Raw genomic sequence first — 22,756 nt, forward strand, 5'->3', positions numbered from 1 at the left:
TCCGGCACGTCAAAGTGTCGGAATCGCCGTACAGTATCATGAGTACTCTGAAACCCTCCAGGTGGTCATCGGGGTCAGTGCTTTCATCATATGTCTCCAATGTGGGAGCCTTGAAGTGTGGTGGGAGAGTCTCCGAGATGATTTCATAGGTGAATGTGTCCATGCGACTGACGGAGTTGTCGTGACTGGTTGAGGCATCTGCTCGACTCTCCTTAACTTGGCGGAGCTCGTCCTTGACAGCCCCAATCTCTGCTTGCAACTCGGCAATCCCTGGGTCGGCACGAGCATGGGCCCTGCTCTTGTCTTCACAGACCCGATGGGTGTCAGCTCGGACACCTGAATACTCCGAGACAGGGTCGCGTGCTCCTCTGCGGGCGTAATGGTCATTCAAAACGTCCTTGAGGTCTGAGATAGAAGGTGGAGTGGGATGGCATCGGCTCTCACCTCGGGAGTGAACTCCAGGGCGACCGAACTGCCTGCCATCATCCTAGGGGGCATCGCTATGACTACGGTTGTGCTGCTCCGTAGATTGATGATTGTCTTCGGATTGAGTGGGCACACTCTCCCTTTGGCTCGGAGGATAGACATTCCTTCGAGGTGAGTCCGGGAGGCGATTATTGCCCGATTTTGATGGTTCGGCCAGCTGATTACCATGGTCGAGGGCCGGTATCTTGATGTTCTCACGCTGATCCTGATCCTCTGACACCCTAACAGGGCAGCTGCCTTGAGAGGGACCTCTTGCTCGGGGGTAGACTTCTTCCATTCGTTGGGTGAGGCGGTCCAAACGATCAAGAATGGTCTGAAACTGTATGTAGGTAACCAGGTTTGGGGTGTTCCTGGCTCTCCTCACCATGGCTTTCGAGCTTACATGGATTCTAGATCTTAGAGTGTTATTATTGTTTATCTTGAAGTGAGGGTCGTCTTAGCAACAACTTTCCCATAGACGACACCAATTGTTGCCGCGCGGTTTGGCCGAGGGCAAGGTAAATTTAGTCTTCAAGTTTCGAGCATTATCCAAGGACCCCAAGGCTTTGGAAGAGGTTAACCAAAGCTGAGGACAACAAACCGAGGCGAAGTACTCCTTCCGAGGACTGCTAGTCGAGGTGAGGTCTCTAATGGCCTGAGATACTGCAACACAGGGAGTGTTAGAGGCCTCGGGGTGGATACTCGAGGCAGAGGCTACGACACTCAAGTTAGTACGAGGTCTGAAGCTGGGAGAGTGTGAGAGTGCTCCTCGAGAAAGTCCTCGGATGCACTAGATTTCCCGGAATTAATGCTCGGTAGACAATATAGGTGCAGGAAGTAAATGAGAGAGTAAATGTTGGAGTTACTCCGTTCCCGCCCCTTTTCAGGGGCAGTTACCTCTTATTTATACTCGAGTGTGCTGGTGGTAGGTAGAGATGAACACCTCAGAGGAGAGCCGCACGAGGTCAGGCTGCAGGCCCTGGCGGTACGCTAGATAGTTTTGTGATTGGCTTCATACGAAGGCAACAGGGCTCTCGCCTACTGTGGTTGACGTTAGCATGTGTTAGTGGGCTGGGCCTTCTAGCCCTATGTGGGTTGGGCCAAGCTAACCCACATCACTTACTAACACTCTAAAAATGCCATAATAAAACCATTATTTTGTTATCCAATAATTTGATCATTTATAATTATGCCAATTCCAATAATTACCATTATTTAAAATAATTTTCAATAATTTTCTTATTAGAAATTATAGAAAAAAATTGTTATTCAAAACAATTATTGATAACAGTTTTTATTCAATAATTTTGTAATTTCATAATTATGGTAATTTCAGTAATTTTCTTATTAAAAAATGACAATTACTTTTAACTTCTTCTATTTATCTATTTTCATTAAGGGTAATTATGAGGAAATCAGTAATAATAACAAGAATTATTGAATAATAATAATTTTTATTAACTAATAATAGTAATTACAATAATTTCGAAAATGATAGTTACATAATAACAACAATTATAACTATCCCATAGAAATATTTGATAATTTCAAGTTTATTGGAAATTATTGATAACTTAAAAAATAATAACAGTGATTTTTAAAATAACTTTTTTTATTCAATAATTTTGTTAAAATTATTTTTTAATAATGAATTATCAATATTTTTAATAATGACATAAATTGATAATAACAACTACTAAAATTACCATCATTATGAAATTATGAAATTATTTAAGAACAAAATAATTATCAATAGTTGTTATTGAATTATCAATATTTTTTAATACTTTTGTAATAATTGCAAATCATTTTAAATTTACTATTATTATTTTTTAACTATTAACAACCTCAACAATTTTGACATTAAAAATAATTTCCAAATTTTCAAATTATTAAATTATATCCAAGCATTTCTTTTACATCATAATATCCATAGTACCACACTACGTATACATTGCCATGAATTTTTTTGCCTTCATATAGTGCCTCCAAATACAATTTTAAATAAGTCTATTTGAAATAGAAGTGGGTCCTCACTTCTCTTGGCTTTTGCTCACCATAGAAGTAAATTGGTAGAAATCATGTAAAGTTTTGCTATCCAATGTTTGTGTTTTTGGGATACCTGTCTTTTGTTATATGTAGGGGCAAAATAGAAGGCTTTGAGTTTGTTCGCCAATTCATTTAGAGATATATTAAAAGGGGTAAAATTGGAAACGGAAAATCAGGATGTTCGACCAAAGAAATTGATCATTCTCATTTTTATAAATGGTAATAGACTAGTATTATGATGATAATATCTAATACATTTCCTTTTTTTTTATATTTCTACATCTATAAAAATTATTCTTATTTATCACATTTATTATGGTTCATTAATATAAAGATATGTCCAAATAAAATTCTTGCAAAGGTAACAAGAATTAATAAAATTCTTATTTTTCTTATTTATTATGGTTCATTAACAAAATTAATAATTTTTATTAGTTACCTTCATCAAAATTTTATTTGAATTCTCGTTACCTTTGCAAGGATATGATAAATCCAACTTTAGCTCCTTCAATCGCTAAAAACTTCACAATGAGTTGCTATAAAAAATATCATTTACTCTTGTAGATATCTTGCCATCCAATGATGTGGGCTTTAAGGCAACAGAAATGAAAAATTAACCCACCATATGGTGGGAATAAAGAAGAGAAAACCATCTGATACCTTAATGATCAAGAATTGAACCAATAAAATAGGTTAAGAATATTTAAAAAAAAAACAAGAAATAGTTTAAAGAATGAATTACTCATCCATTTGCAAGTTATTTCTTCATGGTGGTTAATGTGGCCCAACATTGGTTATTGCAAACACAAGATGTAATTTCAGTTTTTTTTTAATTTAAATAAATGAAATAATAAATTGCTAAAACCTCCCATAAAAATTTTTATCATTGTTGAACCCCTTGAAGTTTGGTAAATGCAATTACCTCTCATGAACTTTTTTTTACACAGTTGCAAGTAAACCCTCTGTTAGAATCTTCCAACAAAAAGCACAAAAATGTCTAAAATTCCCATGTAGTTACTTTTGACCAAAATGTTTATTTTCCAGTTTTTTTCTTCATATCAATCACTACCCCAATCCCTTTTAATCTTTTTTGGAATTGATGTATTTTCCAAATTTTACATTCATATTAATTGCTCAAAGGTAAAATTGCAACTTTAAAATCTCTTTTTTTTTTCTTTGTTCATAACATTTATATTGTTTTTTTTTATGTATAAACCAATCTCAATGATAATTATATGGGTATTTTGGACATTCTCATGCCTCTTGCTATAGGGTTTTACAAAGGGGTCTATTTGCAATTGTGTTAAAAAGTTTATGGGAGGTGATTGTAATTACCAAACTTCAAGGGAGGTTTGGGCAATGGTCAAAAATTTCAAGGAGGTTTGAGCAATTACCATGGTCTATTTTTCAATTATTTAACAAAAAGAAGATTTTTGTGTATTTTCCCTAACATGCGTTAAATGGGAATGTTAAATAACATTTTTGTCATTGACTTATTTTACAATTATGAAAAAAAATGGAGTTTTGTGTATTTTTTGTAACAAGCATTAAACGAGAAAGAATAATCATTTTATGATAAGCATTAAATGAGAAAACAAAATTACATATTTACCATTGCTTTTTCTATGATTCAAACCTTATAAATGGAATATTTTAATCTAGTAAAAATTCCAGAAACTAACCACATCTATTCGTGCTTTTATAGATAGTATAGATCAAGGTTCAAAATATCAATACATATCGGCCCGTATCGGCTGATACATATCGTGTTGGTGGATTCCCGATATGTCCCCATAGGGGGTGTATTGGGGTTCTGACCAATTCAAGGGGTGGAGAAACCTTAAACCAACCACCCTAAAGTGATTTTGAAAAAAAAAATAAAAGAAGACAAAAAACAACTATCGATATCACCTGATATATGAGTACCTTCGTATAGATATAGATATAGATATGGTATGGCCTAGGCCTAAAGTATTGGGCCAGGCCTGAATTAGTAATTTGCAGGCGTGATACAGACTTAAACCCAAAACCCGACTAGGTTTGCAGGCCAGACTAAAAATGATCCCTACTGGTGGGTCTCATATGCAAGGTCAAAATTTTGATATGATAAATCCAATACATCTATTTATAGATAGGTGTGTGTTTTGAAGAAACTGTTTTATTTTAATTCTTAAAGCATGTAAAAATAAGTTTAAGTTGAAATTTTGAAAAAAATGAGAAAATAAATACCACTTAAATTAGAGACGTCTAGCTTAAGCTCCGAACCACATACAGGCAATAAAGCACCAGGACCCAGCATGTAATGTGTCCCGCGAAGGTGCTTGCTTATACTAAAAATCATGGTTTTTGAAAATGAACCGGTGACTAAATCAGTCAGGGGTCCGGTTATCGATTCGAACGTTTCAATCAAATGGCTGGTTCATTTTGACAAAAAATTTAAAAATTTGGAAAACAGTAGACTGTGTGAACGGTTCGAATGATTAATTGGCCGGTTCAGCAGTTTGCTGATCAAAATCAATGATTTTGAGGGAAAAAGCGGTTCTGGAGGAAAATGGAACCAGTCAGGTGACTGGTTTCCGGTTTTTCCAGTCCTACCATCTGGTTCGATCCGATTTTGAAAACAGTGCTAAAAATCAGAGTTCTATTTTATTAAAAGATTATTAAAAATAATATGTTTCTTTATTTCTATCTCCTAAATTTGGATATTCTTACGAAAAAAATTCCATGTTTTTCGTATCACTGAATAATTCGGTATCTTAACATTTTTTATTAGTATATAAGCATATCATACATGTATTTACTATGCAAGGTATTGTTTTATTTCTGTATTAATTTATGGTTCAAAACTCGAGATATAAATGTTTTTTCGTTATGCGGATTGATATTTTAAGGTTGGGAGCTCAAGATATAAGGGCCCGTTTGAGAGTTATGAATCACAGTGGCTTTTGGCTCTCCGAGGTGAGTTCCATACGGATAGACTATAAACTATGTTTAGTGAAAATTCGAAAAAGCCCAAATAAGCTATCCAAGAATCTGATCACTTCAGCCTTTTCTGATAGTTTATCCGGAGAGCTTTAAAGCAGCTAAATCAGCTTATAAAGGCAAAACAAATATAATTTTGTTGGTAATTGGGGTTTTGCTGAACTTGATGACTATTCAGCTAAATTGTAAGACCCATTAATTCATTATACTTGTGTGGAACATTATTATTGGTTTCATAGCTTGCTAAACAGCCGTAGAGTTGTAAATCATGCTGGGCCCGATATGAATTTGGAATGGCCTGGCATGATGGTCCACAGGCTATGTGTAAGTTGTACTGGGCTTGGGATTTTAGGTCCATGGGCTGAGCTAGTACAACCCAGCCCACAGCATGGCCCGGCCTGATATATAGTATATAATATATTAACAAAAATAAATATTTTTATTAATTTTATTATACTAATTTATTTAATTATTATATATATATATATGCAATTATATACATCAAAATTTATATAAAATTAAAATTTTAAGTTTTTTTTATCAATTTTTTAAAATAAATAGCTTTGGCCCAATGCATAGCCTGACCTGGCCCAAGACTCGACCCATGAACCAGCCCAGCCCACGACACAGCATGGGCTTAGGCCATGGGCGGTGTCGGGCCGACCCCCAAATCATCCCAGAGGAGGGCGGCACGGCCCGACTCGGCCCGTTTCCTCTACACAGCCATCGTGTTAAATTAATCTTTGCTCTTTTATTGGGGACCCGGCACCTGTTTTGTCAGCTTTGTCATTCTAACTTTCTAAGAGCCTAAGAGCCCATTGTGGAGGACTTCTAGTTGACTAGTTCTAGGGCTAGGGCTAGTGCAAAGGCATTAATTTAGTATCACTAGTCTGATATAACTAGAAAGTAGTAGGAATAAAAAATAGCTAAGAAAAAATCATGGTTTGCAGAGGAGGATCCAATGATGCCAAGTGGAGTCACTTGGCTTGTACAGTGACATCAACTCGTGGCTAGATTCGGCACCACGTGAATGAAATGCATGGCTTCTGATACTGAATATTAAGTGCATTTTTATATCTTATTTTACCTTTTTTTATATATATTATATATACTGCATTAGATGCTAAGAAGCCTAGATTGCTTAACTCAGATCATACTTGAATATTTTACTTTCAGTTTCAGAGATGGAAGATGAGAATACAGAAGAACCAGAGTCATCTATTGACCAATCAATTCCTTTTTAATGCCCAACAATCTTTATTTATAATTTAGTTCATGATATTGACTCTTGGTGGACCACCAATCAGGGAGGACTGGGGTATGTGAATCTGTAAACAATTAGGTTTTGTATTTGATTAATTCATTTTAATACCCAAGTCAAGCCTGACTATATAGTTCCTAACTCGGTTTGTTTTAGTCAGGATTTGTTAAGGTTTTAAAAACCGGACTGGACACGGAACTGTTACGGATTCGAACAGTTTGATCGTTCCATGGTTCATTCTAGTTTAATAAAATAAAAAAGTCTAAAACTGTTATTTGGGTTGACAGTTCAATTGATGATTTTTTTATTTTTTTTGTTAAAAAGCAGTTTTAGGGTGAAATGTAACTAGTCACCTGACTGGTTTGGTCAAACTGTCTGGTCCGGTCCGGTTTTCAAAATCATGGGATTTGCTGAAGCAGTGAAGTTACCCTTAAACCCCATTTGGGAGTGCTTATTTTTAAAGCGTTTATTGAAAAAATGTTTATTTTTTAAGCACTTATTTAAAAAATTTTACTTTTAAGCGCTTATATCTTTGAAGAAAAAACATTTATTTTAAATAGGAATAGTATAGGACCTATAGGTATTTTTCAAAATGACATGACGTGTCAAGATAAACCAGAAAGAAAATAAACACTTAAAATTGGACTTCTCAAATAAGTACTTAATATCAGAATAAACCCTTATTTTGGTGTAGTGCTTGTTTAATTTCACTTCAAATAAACACTTTTTTAATAAAAGTGCTGGGACCATACATCTTGTGGGTGTTTAGTAAAAAAGTACCAAAAAAGTACTTATTCGATAAAGAAGTACTTATTAAAAAACCCACTTGAGAGTTGTTTTTTTTTAAGTACTTGTTAATAAGTGGACTTTAAAAAATTTTGGAACTAAAAAGTCCCTGTTTATTTTTTTAAATACCCAGAATACACCCATCTCTCCTTAAACCCCCTTCTTCCTCACTTAATAGGGTCGAGCATACTAGTAGTGGCACCTTCCTTGAGAGCAACGGTCAACTACCGATTGGTGATCAGAGACTAGCACCTTCCTTTGGACTTATATATATATATATATATATATATATATATATGAGTGAAGTGAGGGATAAAATTGTCATTTGCATCAATATAAGCACTTATGGGGAAAGTAGCTTACCAAACATCCCCACCCCAATAAATGCTTAAAAACATAATAAGTGATTTAGCAAGTAGATCACCAAACAACCTTAAGTGGTTGTTAAAATAAGTACTTCTAAAAAGTAATTGTGCAATAAGTACTTCTTTTAACAACCACTTAGGCCCTGTTTGAGAACACTTAAAAAAAGTACTTTTTTTAAGACATGGGACCACACATTAACTGGTTTTTAAGTACTTATGGGTGTTTGGTAAAAAAGTGGGGAAGAAGTACTTCAAGTTGGCTTTTTTTAAGTACTTCTCCAAAAGAATAGGACAAACCAGTCCTTCATAATTTTTTATAATGCCTAAAATACCCAGCGCCCAAAAAGCACTGTTCATCATCTTCTTTCCCCCAGCATCAACACAGTGTTTACTTTCATTCTTCCTCTCTCATTCTCTCTTAGCCATCCTAATCATCCCCCTTTCTTCCCTAACGAGATAAAAGGAGATTTTCACCCCCGTTCATCGTCTTCTTGATGAGAATATGGGAGTTGCAACGGAGACAACCTCCCCCCTCTGATCTATTAATCCAACAACGAGTAGGGGAGTTGTAGAGAAAGTTTTACTACCCATTGGGAAGATTGTTGACAAAAGTAAGGAGCATCTTAAGCTTGCTCCCGCCTTCGGATGCCAATCTAGCGTGCATCTCAACAGCCATAGCATCACCTACCTCAATCTTTCTATCGACGTCGAACATCCTTCCTCTAATTCCCTCAATACACCGACCACTCAGTTCCACTTCCGCTGACTCTTCACTCGTCTACCAACCAATATAGCAATGGTCGTACACGACACTACCGCACAACTCACAACCAAACCAAAACCCGCCTTCCCCATCTCCACCTCTCGCTCTCTCCTTGCTTCAAACTAGTCGAGTCATCGAAGCAATATAGCCAACAAAACCACCCTTCACTCCACTCCCCCTCTTATATCTCCTTCACTTCAACTGGTATCAACAAATTACTTTTCTTAGCGGCAAACTCGGAGAACCTTCACTGGAAATCTGTGAGGACGTACTGTTCGACTAGATGCCCAAGAGAATTGCTGTTGTAGAGATAAACTGATGGTGAAGAAGAAGAGAGAGAGGAAGGGAGAAATCTCTTTGTTTCCTTCTAATTATAATTATAATAATTATAATTATTTATAATAATAATAATAATAATAATATTATTATTATTATTATTATTATTATTATTATTATTAATTAGATCCACATGACAGCCCATGTGGGGGTTCACGTGGGCTCTCGGTTGAAATGTGTGGTATAACATGTGAAAAGCATTATATATATGTATGAGTGAAGTGAGTGCTAAAATTGTTATTTGTGTCAATATAAACACTTATGGGGAAAGTAGCTTACCAAGCATTCCCACCCCAATAAGTGCTTAAAAACATAATAAGTGATTTGAAAAGTGAATTACCAAACAGCCTTAAGTGGTTGTTAAAAGAAGCACTTGTGAAACAAACAAGTACTTATTTTAACAAGTACTTAATCATCGAACAGGTCCATAGTCCCAGCCCAAAATAAGTCATCATTTGAATAAACACTTATTTTTAAGCATTCCCAAAAGTGTTTCTTTAGGAAAAAAGTCCTTTTTGGCCAAACATTCAATTCATAAGCGCTTGTTAGGATAAACACTTATTTATCTTATTCGTATGCTATAAGCACTCCCACACGGGGGCTAACTCGTTTTCTGCAGGATGGGTTGACTCACTCGGCCTCTCATTTTCCTTTGAAGTGGCATTTTCGTTAATTACTATTTTTTCAAGTTTTACCTAATATGTGCCAAAAATAGGCGCGCTTTTTGTACCTACCTACAAAAATAAAAAATATTATTATTATTTTTTTCCTTTGAAAATATTTCCTTCGCAGACACTAAACGTCTAAACCGCGACATCGATCCGTTTTTACCGTTAGATGATACTTTTCCGTTAAAAGCGCACGTTAGGAATACATTAACGTTAAGCCAGCGGCCCAGCGCCTTCTGCAGCAGTTCTGCTTCTTCACACCGAAAGACCAAGAAAAAAAATGGAAGGGATTCTTTCAAGGATTTTGTAGTAAGGTAGAAGAGGAGGAGCTCAACGAAATCAATTCGGAGGGTTTGCACAATCCGAATTCATATTCAGAAATTGGACTCTATGAGCTTAAAATTCCTAATTTTACTACCAGTTATGGCGTCTGAGCCTCTCAGTCATTCATTTCGAGCTCCTCTTCCATTAATCTCACCGCCTTTTGACGATTCATCGGAAGTTGGCGATGACTTCAACAGATACTCTTGATGTTTTTTCTTTTTCCTATTTGAAGTTATTATTTGTTTCAAAGAGTGATCTAACCGACGGTTTATTAAGGTTGGATAGATCTGAACTGTTCGTTTTCTGTGGCGTCGGTGGTGTCGGATTTCGCGGATTCGTTCTCGATTACTTACAGTACTGGTACGTTTTCTTCGGGCCCCTGTGATGGTTACTTCTTCGATTATTTTGTCCTTTCTGTCATTTGCTTGCGTTTTGAACTTTTCTTTCTTTGTTGGGTGAGGTTGGACTGTTTATTCAATGGACTCCGTAAAATGCAGCGCATTGTTTTATTTAACTGATGGTGATTTGGTTTTTGGAAGCTCGACATCACTGAACTAGGGTTTGTTTCTATCTGGGAGTGTTGATTTTGTTTTGGCTTTGCTCGATGACTACTGATAGTGTTTATGCCTGTTAGCTCATTCTTCATATAGAAATATGCACTGTTATAGGTGCTAAATCATTGGCAGATGTATCTACTTGAAATGCATTTCAGCCTAGTGGTCTGCTAACATCATTTGCTCTCAAGAACTTGATATATTCCTGCTCATGTGCACACCAGTTTATATATTGTTTAGGGTTTTAAAGTTTCAAAATCGTGAGCTTTTCCTTTCGTCCTCCGTACTGTAATTGTTGGGCTCGATATTATTATTATTATTATTATTATCATTATTTTAATTTTATTTTCTGTCTTCATTCATATTAGCTGCCTTCAATTCATATATATTTGAATTTTCAGGAATTATGAAAAATACTCGGTGGTTGTTTCTGGAATATTTGCTCATTTCATGTTACATATCATTTATAACGGATGCTGAATCGTCCAACTATGTATTGGGAGCACCTCAAGTATCTCCCATGGGCACTCCATTCACTGGGCCTACAACTTCCGAACTTCCCCTTCCGGCTAATCTTCCATTGTTTCACCGGCCATATCGGAAACATCTTCCTCCACTTGCTGCTCCTGCAGTACCAGTGCCATCTCCATCTCCAGATTATGGCTCATTAACAACTTCTAGTAATCCTCCTTCAAGTTCAAGGGCATCAAAACCATCGATGAAGAGGAACCAATTATCGGCACCTAGTGCTGACCTTCTACCTCCTCTATTGACAGGTGTTGCTCCAGAACATTCAAATTCTGGAAAAATCCCTTCTGGTTTAGCTCAGCCACCATTGTCTCCTCAAATCTCTGGTAAGCTATATCATAAACCAGTTATTGTTTTACATTTTCCAACTTGATTTGGTGGGATCAGGAAACAGAAAATATCATTACACCTTAGAGAAAAAACATAGTACTCAAAATCAGATGGCAACTTGATAGGAAGTCTAGCTTTGAGGCTATGCTATTCCATTCTTGTTAGTTTTTGTTGTTTAATGACTGATTGTCTACTTGGACAGACTGTTGTGGGCCAGACATGGTGCTGAAACGAGGGAGCCAATCTTGCCATTGTGTGTATCCAATAAAGCTCGACCTTCTCCTTCTGAATGTTTCCCTCAATTCCAATTTGAGTCCTTTTCTTGGAGAATTGGCTTCTCAGCTTGGTCTACGAGTTTCTCAGTTTGAGATCATCAACTTTTATGTACTTAGCTTATCAAGGTTGAATATTTCAATAGACATTACTCCACATACAGGGATAAGCTTTTCTGCCAGTGACTCACTTGCTATAAACAAATTGCTTGCTGAGCATCGGATTCATCTTGACCCATCATTAGTGGGTGACTACAAACTTCTTAATTTTACCTGGTTTAAGCCACTGGCTCCTTCTCAAGGTAATTGATTTGTTCTGTTATAATATGGTATCATTGCCTCTTTCTTCATGCTGTGGTTCTGTGATTAATGTGTAGACTTTATATGTGCAATCCTGTACTTGCATCTTCTATCTGCTACTTCATTTTGGTTCCTTTAGAAATGGGAACGTAGAGAACATGTGGTGACATTTCCAAATCTTCTTAATTTTACCTGGTTTAAGCCACCGGCTCCTTCTCAAGGTAATTGATTTGTTCTGTTATAATATGGTGTCATTGCCTCTTTCTTCATGCTGTGGTTCTGTGATTAATGTGTAGACTTTATATGTGCAATCCTGTACTTGCATCTTCTATCTGCTACTTCATTTTGGTTCCTTTAGAAATGGGAACGTAGAGAACATGTGGTGACATTTCCAAATCTTCTTGAAGTATAGGAAATATAATAACAATAGTGAGAAAGGCACTTGTATCAAATTTCATAAAATGATATAAGAAGCATATAAATTAAAATTCACTAATATTTGAGATGACTCAATTCACTCAGCAAGCTTTGCCTTGGCTATCTAGGAATGGTTGCATGAATGATTAATCTTGTCTTGCTATTCCTCTATCAAGGGGCACACCATTTGTTAATGATTAAGCAAGGATTTAAATATTAGACGTATTATACGATACGTCTAATACGGGTCGGCATCGGCCAGAGGGGATATGGGATATGATACGACTAAACCCGTATCCCCTGAATCGTGCGTATCAGAGCGATACACATTCATATCGGCCTGTATTGTGTTGTATCGATTGATACGGAACGATACGGATCAACATGTTTCTTGCGTGTGCGCGTTTATTTGTAAAAAATGTGTTTGGTGTGATTTGAACACAAATCACCTAGTGTTAAAGCCTTAACTATGCGCTTGATCCACTGGGCCACTTTTCATCTTATGAAATTTAATGAAATAAGATAACTTTTTTCTATTCTAGTGTCCACATGTAATGCAGAAAAATTACATTTGTGTTTAACAATTCCAGCAAAATAAAAAAAAATAATGTTCAAAACTAATATTTTATAAACTAATAGAATAAATAATTTCTTAAATCCACATTTATATAAAAAATTTGTTTAATCTCAAGAAGTTTATACGAAAAAATATATAATAATAGAAGAATTATTTTAGTACTTAATATTTATATATTTGACCATGATATGTATCTTAAAATTTTATAAATTATTAATTAATATTTTAATTTGAAATAAATAAAAGTATAAATATTATTTATAAAAATAAAGATATTATTTACAAAGACGTCGAGAATATAATATAAATTGAATTTGTCAAATCCATTAATCTACATTTATATCAAAAAACGATTTTTTTTTATCTCAAAATATATGGAAATAAAATATTAATAATGGAAAAATTATTTTAGTAGTTAAAAATTATGAATTTGCATATGATGTGTATCTTAGAAGATTTAATATATTTAATATATTTTAAGTTAATATTATATATTTTTATAAATTTTAATTTATATTTTAATTACATTTTATAACAACGTGTTTATTGCTTACAAAAATAAAAATATTGTTAACTAAACATTTCAGAATTAATTTTTAGTTGATTTTCAGTTAATATTAAAAATTAAAAATGTTTCTTGCATGTGAGCGTTTATTTGTAAAAAATGTGTTTGGTGTGATTCGAACACAAATCACCTAGTGTTAAAGCCTTAACTATGCGCTTGATCCACTAGGCCACTTTTCATCTTATGAAATTTAATGAAATAAGATAACTTTTTTCTATTCTAGTGTCCACATGTAATGCAGAAAAATTACATTTGTGTTTAACAATTCCAGCAAAATAAAAAAATAATGTTCAAAACTAATATTTTATAAACTAATAGAATAAATAATTTCTTAAATCCACATTTATATAAAAAATTTGTTTAATCTCAAGAAGTTTATACGAAAAAATATATTAATAATAGAAGAATTATTTTAGTACTTAATATTTATATATTTGAACATGATATGTATCTTAAAATTTTATAAATTATTAATTAATATTTTAATTTGAAATAAATAAAAGTATAAATATTATTTATAAAAATAAAGATATTATTTACAAACACCTCGAGAATATAATATAAATTGAATTTGTCAAATCCATTAATCTACATTTATATCAAAAAACGATTTTTTTTATCTCAAAATATATGGAAATAAAATATTAATAATGGAAAAATTATTTTAGTAGTTAAAAATTATGAATTTGCATATGATGTGTATCTTAGAAAATTTAATATATTTAATATATTTTAAGTTAATATTATATATTTTTATAAAATTTAATTTATATTTTAATTACATTTTATAATAACGTGTTTATTGTTTACAAAAATAAAAACATTGTTAACTAAACATTTCAGAATTAATTTTTAGTTGATTTTCAGTTAATATTAAAAATTAAAAATAGTAAAATAGAAAATAATCAATATAATAATTGACATATAATAGTTGCATATGTTTTGTATCTTGAAATTCAATAAAAAATAACATAATAATAGCTTTGTGCATGTATTAATTAGTAAAATATATATAAATATGTTCCAGGATTTCTTGATTGATACAATATCAATAAAATTATATGATTCCTATGCATCCCACTATATTAATTGTAGTATATTTCTTCACATATACCTTTAGAATATACATTTTCTATGTATCTATACATTAATTATGGCTATTTTGATCTTAAAAATAATGTTATTAGTATGTTTATGGAATTTATATGCATTTTTCGGTGTATCTATATTTTTTCGTCCGTATCCATGTGTTTCCAAAGCGTATCCGAATCCGTATTTGTATCTGAGTGGCCCGATACAATACCCGATACCGATACTTTAATCCTTGGCACTAAGCCACTGCTCACTAATGCAAACATGATCAAACTGCCCCAGCCAACTTTTCCTTATCATGCCACTAATTGATGTTACAAATATTACGCATTAACTGCTGGAGTGCTAGTGCCATCTTCACAGTCTTGCCACTAATCCATGTCAACATCCCTATCTTTAATATGCTAATTTTATGGATGCATTTTTTGTTGATTACCCAACATTTTATTCCATATTACATGGTTGATAACTTAATCCTATAGCATCCATAAAATTCTCTTTAAACTTGAGTGATACAAATGGTTGTTAAACACTTCTGGAACATGTCTTCACTCTTCACCATCTAACCCACTCTAATTTATAGAACATCTATTTTTTTTACAAATATTCAAAACTAAAAAGCATCTAGTAAGAAGCAAATAGTGCAAAAAGTACTATTGGAATATTCAAAATATAAAATGCTTTCAAGAAAAATATGACATAAACGACATTGGATAAAATCATTACCAAATGGTCCTCAGACTCTTCAGCATTACATTGTTGTGAACAGCTTGTTCAAATGGGTCCTGATGCCAGGGAACTTCTTAGCGGGGGTGTGGCTTAGCAAGGGACGGGGTAATGAGAGCTGTATTTTACTAAGGGATGGGTATTTTGCAGTAATTCTTGCATCATTTTTGGCCATATCATGAAATCATTACCAAATGGTCCTCAGACTCTTCAGCATTACATTGTTGTGAACAGCTTGTTCAAATGGGTCCTGATGCCAGGGAACTTCTTAGCGGGGGTGTGGCTTAGCAAGGGACGGGGTAATGAGAGCTGTATTTTACTAAGGGATGGGTATTTTGCAGTAATTCTTGCATCATTTTTGGCCATATCATGAGATTTTAGTCAGCAATAGGGGGGTTGTGGGTCCTTCCACAGCTTCTTGGGGAAGATGTTCTGTGCTTACACGGATCATATTGGTTCATGCTTCTGATCTTGTTATTGATTATGAGGATGTTGCATGGACTTTCTTAAATGGACGGTATGTCTGTGTTGGATACACATTGGAATCTGACAGTCCACAGATTCTTGAGGACACTTTTACATAACATTTCATTTTTATCTCCTAGCTTATTTGACATAAATGAACAGGTAATTTACAAGATAAATGCCATTTTGTATATTGAACATTAATTAGTAACAAAAGCAACAGTTTTTTGCAGGCATATAATGTTAGAATTAAAAAAATATCAACTATTTTAATGGTATATACTTTTCCATAGATATTCCATATGTCCATACTTTCTCATCTTGCTGGATCAGATTCTTGAGCATGTGTCAGATTCTGATTCCTAAGCTTTTCTTCCTTTTTATTTCATGTGTTCACTCAGAGTTGCTACTTGCTATACCTGATCCTTATTTTGGATGTACTAAGCATGACAGTTAAGGGAACTTACCTTTTATGTAGTAAAGTTAGGCTGCACTTGGCATTCCTTATTTTAAGGACTTATCTACTTTTGCAGTTAAAAATTCAATGTTCATAGGGACATTTTAGAAGAAAAAAGGAGATAAGTCCCTAAAATAAGGAATGCCAAATGCAGCCTTACTGTCTTAAGATACTGATCAAGCATACAAAGTTATTGTTTTATAAATGACTAAAATTTATATATCTTTAGAGTTTCCTTAGGAGAGTCCATGCAACACTGATACGAATTTAACCTGATAATAACTCACCCCTTGTTAATTATTTATTACTAAGTTTTTTTTTTTTTGCTCTTTTAAAATAAGGAAATGTTGTGCAAGGATAAAATTGCTTTGTTACGAAAGGATGAGGATTTCATTTCCTCTTTGGGTGAAGTAATTTATCTTTTAAATTTCATTTCAGATTAACTTTATGCAGCTAATTCATTATTCTTAATGTTCTTTTCTGTTTTTTTCCCCTTAGGGGGGGGGATAAATTTTGTATCTGTGGATAATTTTTTTTCCTATCCTGCCCGCTTAGTTCATTCATCAATATAGAAAACTTGGTCTTTATTTACTCACACGCTTTGTTTACAGTTAAACTATTGGTATTGATGACCAATAATCTCTGCATACTTACTTTAGCATCTGATTACAGCTCCGCTTAGTTCATTCATCAATATAGAAAACTTGGTCTTTATTTACTCACACACTTTGTTTACAGTTAAACTATTGGTATTGATGACCAATAATCTCTGCATACTTACTTTAGCATCTGATTACAGCTCCTGCTTCAGCTATGTCACCTATAGCTGCTTCAGCCCATCTGCCTTCTCCTTCTACACTGTCTGTTGCTGGTAATAAAGGGAGGCATACAAAGTTGATTCTGATTCTTGGTATTGGTGTTAGTCTCCTTGTAATCATAGTTATATCTGTGCTAATAATTTATGCATGCATATCGCTTCCAGAAAAGAAGAAATCGCCTCCCAAAGAAATAGGTACGTATTTCAAATCAATTACTCTTGTGATGGCAGAGAACTAATTTACTCTATACTAAATGATTATGGTAAGTACCACTAGATAAGATATCAGATTAATCTTTTTTGTATATATACCTCCGAAAAATCAATAATGAAAAGAAAACAGCTTGGAATTATTGGCTGGGTAATTGGGGAAACCTGCAGCGTTTTGAGTCTTCCTGAATGCAATACCTGCAGATGTTAGTAGTGAAAAGTAACACTCCATTAGAATACAAAATCTATTTGGAATTAGGGGGTTTGGGTTGCCCAAGTTGAAGAATTTCAACTACATTGAGTTTGGGTTTGGGCTTGGGCCCATTCAAAATTTGACAAATGTTCAACCCAACCTGACCCAAGTTTCCACCCCTTATAAATTAACAAAACATAAAGCTCAATTAATCTAACATCTAAAAAGTAACTAAAAGGAAGGCAGTCAACAAGAACAAAACTACAGATATGTTTTCTGGGTTACAAATGGGGACCCAGCTGAGTAGTATATTAAACAAATGGGTGTATTGGTTGGTAGCAAGAGGCTATGGCTACATGGGTTCTATTAGAGGTGCTCATGATAATCTGAGAAACAAAATGTCTGGTCCAAAAACCAACAATCTGAACCATAAAATCCGATTGAATCCATCGGTTTGGATTTGGTTTCATTTAATCTAGGAATAAACCTGTGGTTAACCGGACCAACAGTATCTTACTATATTTGTAATAAATATTTTTTATTAATTATATACTATGAATATATAAATTTCCAAATTGTCATATGCTAAAACAACAATGAGATTGCCATTTAGAAAGTCACCCAAGCACTCCTCTCTATCAATTTGAATTCCCCCAACTAGTGTTATGTGTATTATTTAATAAGTTGAATATTGTGTTGTTTTTGACAATATTGTGTTTGATGTTGAATTGTGTGTGCTTGGCCTATTAGAAGTTATGAGTATTGAAGATTGATGTGTTTTTATAATAATCATTAGATGTTTGGTTTATTTGGTTGTATTTAGATAAATATTGTTGAGATTGCCATTTAGAAAGTCACCCAAGCACTCCTCTCTATCAATTTGAATTCCCCCAACTAGTGTTATGTGTATTATTTAATAAGTTGAATATTGTGTTGTTTTTGACAATATTGTGGTTGATGTTGAATTTTGTGTGCTTGGCTTATTAGAAGTTATGAGTATTGAAGATTGATGTGTTTTTATAATAATCATTAGATGTTTGGTTTATTTGGTTGTATTTAGATAAGTATTGTTGAAATTTTATTGTACATCTTTGTTTTGTTGGTGGTGAAATATTAGTTGGTTGTTTTCTTTAATTTAGAGACTGAAGATAATTTTTTTGTTTGCATGAAAATTACAAACAAAAACTTATCAACTGAACCTGTTACTTTGCTTATTTGTTTGGATTATCTTTACATGACAATTCATTATTTTAAACTAAATATGCCTTGATAGTTTTCTGAATGGAATTGACTATAATATTATAATATAGAAAATTTATGATTAAAAGTTATTGCCTAATGAACTTAATGATGTAATGTCTTTATATGCAAAAGTTATTACCATTGAAAATGTGGAAAATGTCTACATGGATCATACCCAACATGGGTCTCATATTCCTAAAACCACTGCATAGCTGGTGCTTAGGTGCCTGCCTAAGCATTTTTATAAGACAGCTAGTCTTGCCTTGCTATTCATTGCTATATTGACCATCCTTCCTCTTCTCCTGGTAAACAACACTTACCATCCCTGTTCATTACTATATCAGCCACCTAAAATATAGATACCTGTGATTCATATATATATATATATATATATACCTGTGTTGACATGTTGGGTACCAAAAATATTTATAATCTAAATTTCATATAAACACCTTGTCTGGCCATGTGTTCTGCCTCTGGTTATATGGCTTATCGCTCATTTTGTTGCTTCACTTTTGCTTTCTTTGATTTTTTTCCTTCTTTGATTTTGTTGCTTCATTTTTGCTTGATCAAATGAAAATCAATATTGAAAGCTTACTGTTGCTTTTCTTTTTTCCTTTCCTTTTTAAGCTATCAATTCTTTAGGAATTCAAAGAGGTTGGTTTGGTGGTTTTACAAGGAAATTGTGTGCTATTATTTTTTATCCATCACTAGATCTTCTATGTACTTGTACAGAAAGTCTACCAATTGACCATCTGAGCTCTTTTTTCTATATGAGATGTAAATTTTTCAATCTTACACAGTTCAACTTCTCAAAATCTTACTTCATTTCCTGGAAAAATGGATTAGATCTAAATTTTGTCTGTGTGGTCTTGACATTGGATCATTTCCCCTTCTTGGGACAGTGAGTGGTAACCTCACATCAGATTCAACATAGTGCAGGTTGACCTGTATGAGATTCCAAGAGTGAAGATGTCTCTTCTCCTGTGTGATTACTGTACTTCCAAATATTAAAATTAAACAATGAAATGAACAGCACATATTAGGGATCTTGGTGTGTGTGGGGGGGTGTCTTCCTGAGAGTAAAAATTACTCATTGAGGGAAATACATTAAGAATGTTGGACTGTAAGTTTAATTAGAGAAAGGAACTCAGGAAACACGAACTTAATATGGATCTGATTTGCACTATTATTATGAAGTTCTTTTTTAAATAAAATTATACATAACTTGAGTTCATATTGCAGCAAAGCCAAGGACTACAGATGCAATTTCAACAGGAGGATCTCTTCCCCACCCGAGCAGTACACGATTTCTGGCATATGAAGAGCTTAAAGAAGCAACAAATGACTTTGAGCCTGCAAGTGTGCTTGGAGAGGGTGGATTTGGCAGGGTTTTCAAAGGTGTCTTAAGTGATGGAACAGCTGTTGCAATCAAGAAACTTACTAATGGAGGACAACAAGGTGATAAAGAGTTCTTGGTTGAAGTTGAGATGCTTAGCAGGCTGCATCACCGTAATTTAGTGAAACTTGTGGGCTACTGTAGCAGTCGCGACTCTTTACAGAATCTCCTCTGTTATGAACTTGTTCCAAATGGAAGTTTAGAGGCCTGGCTCCATGGTATTTCACCTTCTTGTGCCACAGATTTCTACATTTGTTTTGATATCTTTATGATACTAACTGCTTTTAGTGAAGATCGAGTCTCCACTAATGAAGCATGATAGATAGAAACTGATGCTTATAGGAATGCTTATGTTTTTTCAGGCCCCTTGGGTGTAAATTGCCCTCTGGACTGGGATACCAGAATGAAGATTGCCTTAGATGCTGCTAGAGGGCTTGCATACCTACACGAGGACTCACAACCCTGTGTCATCCACAGGGATTTTAAGGCATCAAATATATTACTTGAGAATAACTTTCATGCTAAAGTTGCTGACTTTGGCCTAGCCAAACAGGCACCTGAAGGGCGGGCAAATTATCTGTCCACTCGTGTGATGGGCACATTTGGGTAAACATCTAATGTGCTTCTTAGTTCTTACCAAAGCTACTCTTTGCTTTATTCTTTTATTATTTTACTATAAAGTTGTTGTGAACTAGGTATGTAGCTCCAGAATATGCCATGACTGGCCATCTACTGGTAAAGAGTGACGTATACAGCTATGGGGTTGTCCTCCTTGAGTTGTTGACTGGAAGGAAACCTGTTGATATGTCACAACCTTCAGGCCAGGAGAACCTTGTTACCTGGGTTAGTACTTTCCTCTCCTATTTTATTGATCCTAAATTCCTACATTTCTGCCTTGTTTACTTGCTTTTCCTGGGTATAAGTGCTATCTCAGATAGCAAGTTTTTTTTTTTGACTCCCCATTTAATACTGAACTTAGGAGAAATTGTGTATATGCACGTATAGGAGCTGGGTACTCGGGTGAAATTATTTGACTTTTTTTAAGAAAACTGCATTTGTTGACTTAGGTGCATAAATCGGTGCAAATAACATGCAAAAAATTATTGATTATATTACCAAGAATTACAAATTTTCCATTCATGTGCAAATTAAGGGCTATTTCCCTTTTCCCATTTTATTTTCATCTGTATGCTTAGTGCAAAATATAGGAATCTTAAAGTCTGTGCCATGGTTGTCTCAGATTTGACAAACTCCCTGAGGTTGATGCTTCCACTTCCAGAATCCAACAGTTAATAGATTTAGTTGATAGACATCCCTCCCTCCTCTGCTTTTGTTAGAGAAGTAACTCACTGTTCTCGGTATAATTTGAAGAACTATGCTTTTATTGCATTCAGGCAAGACCCATTCTTAGAGATAAGGATCGATTGGAAGAGCTTGCTGATCCAAGACTAGGTGGCAAGTATCCAGAGGATGACTTTGTACGTGTTTGCACAATTGCAGCAGCCTGTGTTGCCCCTGAGGCAAACCAGCGTCCAACAATGGGTGAAGTGGTGCAGTCTCTAAAAATGGTGCAGCGCATCACAGAGTATCAAGATTCCATGTTAGCCACGTCGAACAGCCGTACCAACCTCAGGCAGTCATCCACTACTTATGAGTCGGATGGAACTTCTTCAATGTTCTCTTCTGGCCCTTTTTCTGGTTTAAGTGCATTTGACAATGACAACATCTCTCGAACGGCAGTGTTCTCAGAAGACTTGCATGAAGGAAGATGAGATTTTTTTGTCAAGTTCTCCAGCTGCCATCGTCTGATCTAAAGCTTTTATTCATTTAATCATACTTGAAAAGTGGCTGAGGATTTGAGATGATGGTTGTTGTTTTCCCCCTTTTTTTTTTCACCCGTGTGGAGAAACCACTTTCAGTTTTTCCCATGTAGTGTTTGGTCATCTGCAGAGTTGATTGTATATATTCCATGTAGCTTTTATTTTTATTTATTTTTGCTCATCTTTCTCCTCTCAAAGCAGTTCTAGCAGATGCTTTCAATTTGGGCTATGCCATCAACAATAAAACTCTTGTCTGGCTTAACTTCTGCTTTTTTTCTTTTTTTCTTTTTTTCTTTTCACTTTTTATTTGTTTATTAGGCTCGATTTAGAAAGAATACAAATATAAATATGTACAGCAAATTCATACAAAATAATACAAAAGATAAGGTTCTATATGTTTGTAATTTGTACTCTTTCCAAATTGAGTTTAACTAAATAAAATTAGATGTTAGAAGCAAAATTTTCAATCTTAGGCATGTCTCCCAATTACACTCCCAGCTCAATAATACCTCTAAGGCCCTGTTCGTTTTTCAGAAGTTACTTAGTAAATGCATTTATCAAGTAAATATTTCTTATCTGGGTAATTGCATTTACCCATGTTCTTTTATTTTTTAGGTAATTAAGACAATTGTCATTTTAGCCATAAAAAGTTATTACTAAAAGGGACAATTTTGTCTTATCCAAGTGTTGAAAACTTTCCCCCAAATGAAAAAATTAATTACCCACTGGAGATAAATATCACTTATTTGGGTAAATGATACCTAGGGAAAATAATTTTTTCTTGGATACCACA

At 34.3% G+C, this 22,756-nt stretch overlaps 1 protein-coding gene across 2 annotated transcripts; it reads left to right on the plus strand.

Annotated features, from left to right (window-relative positions):
• Nucleotides 1–9,887: 9,887 nt before the first annotated feature.
• On the plus strand, nucleotides 9,888–22,144 carry LOC148861288 (Protein kinase superfamily protein). 2 transcript variants are annotated; one of them, XM_088941554.1, is made up of 8 exons: nucleotides 9,888–10,359; nucleotides 10,955–11,407; nucleotides 11,614–11,985; nucleotides 17,082–17,294; nucleotides 19,990–20,361; nucleotides 20,506–20,749; nucleotides 20,839–20,986; nucleotides 21,538–22,144. In XM_088941554.1, the coding sequence occupies exons 2-8, from the start codon at nucleotides 10,960–10,962 to the stop codon at nucleotides 21,913–21,915; spliced, it is 2,175 nt and encodes a 724-aa protein (XP_088797680.1). In that variant the 5' UTR covers nucleotides 9,888–10,359; nucleotides 10,955–10,959; the 3' UTR covers nucleotides 21,916–22,144. The 2 variants fall into 2 exon arrangements, with proteins under 2 accessions (XP_088797680.1, XP_088797681.1); XM_088941555.1 differs by lacking the exon at nucleotides 9,888–10,359 and adding an exon at nucleotides 10,420–10,558.
• Nucleotides 22,145–22,756: the final 612 nt, after the last annotated feature.

This window comes from Nelumbo lutea, chromosome 4 (genome assembly GCF_056320005.1).
Source record: "Nelumbo lutea isolate HS-2025 chromosome 4, American lotus-T2T, whole genome shotgun sequence".
Classification (NCBI taxonomy): Eukaryota; Viridiplantae; Streptophyta; class Magnoliopsida; order Proteales; family Nelumbonaceae; genus Nelumbo; species Nelumbo lutea.

Coding starts and splice junctions, on each gene's coding strand:
- LOC148861288 (XM_088941554.1), top strand. CDS start 10,960: ATGAAAAATACTCGGTGGTTGTTTCTGGAATATTTGCTCATTTCATGT. Junction 11,986..17,081: donor GCCACTGGCTCCTTCTCAAG/GTAATTGATTTG, acceptor ATCTGATTACAG/CTCCTGCTTCAGCTATGTCA. Junction 20,987..21,537: donor AGGAGAACCTTGTTACCTGG/GTTAGTACTTTC, acceptor TATTGCATTCAG/GCAAGACCCATTCTTAGAGA.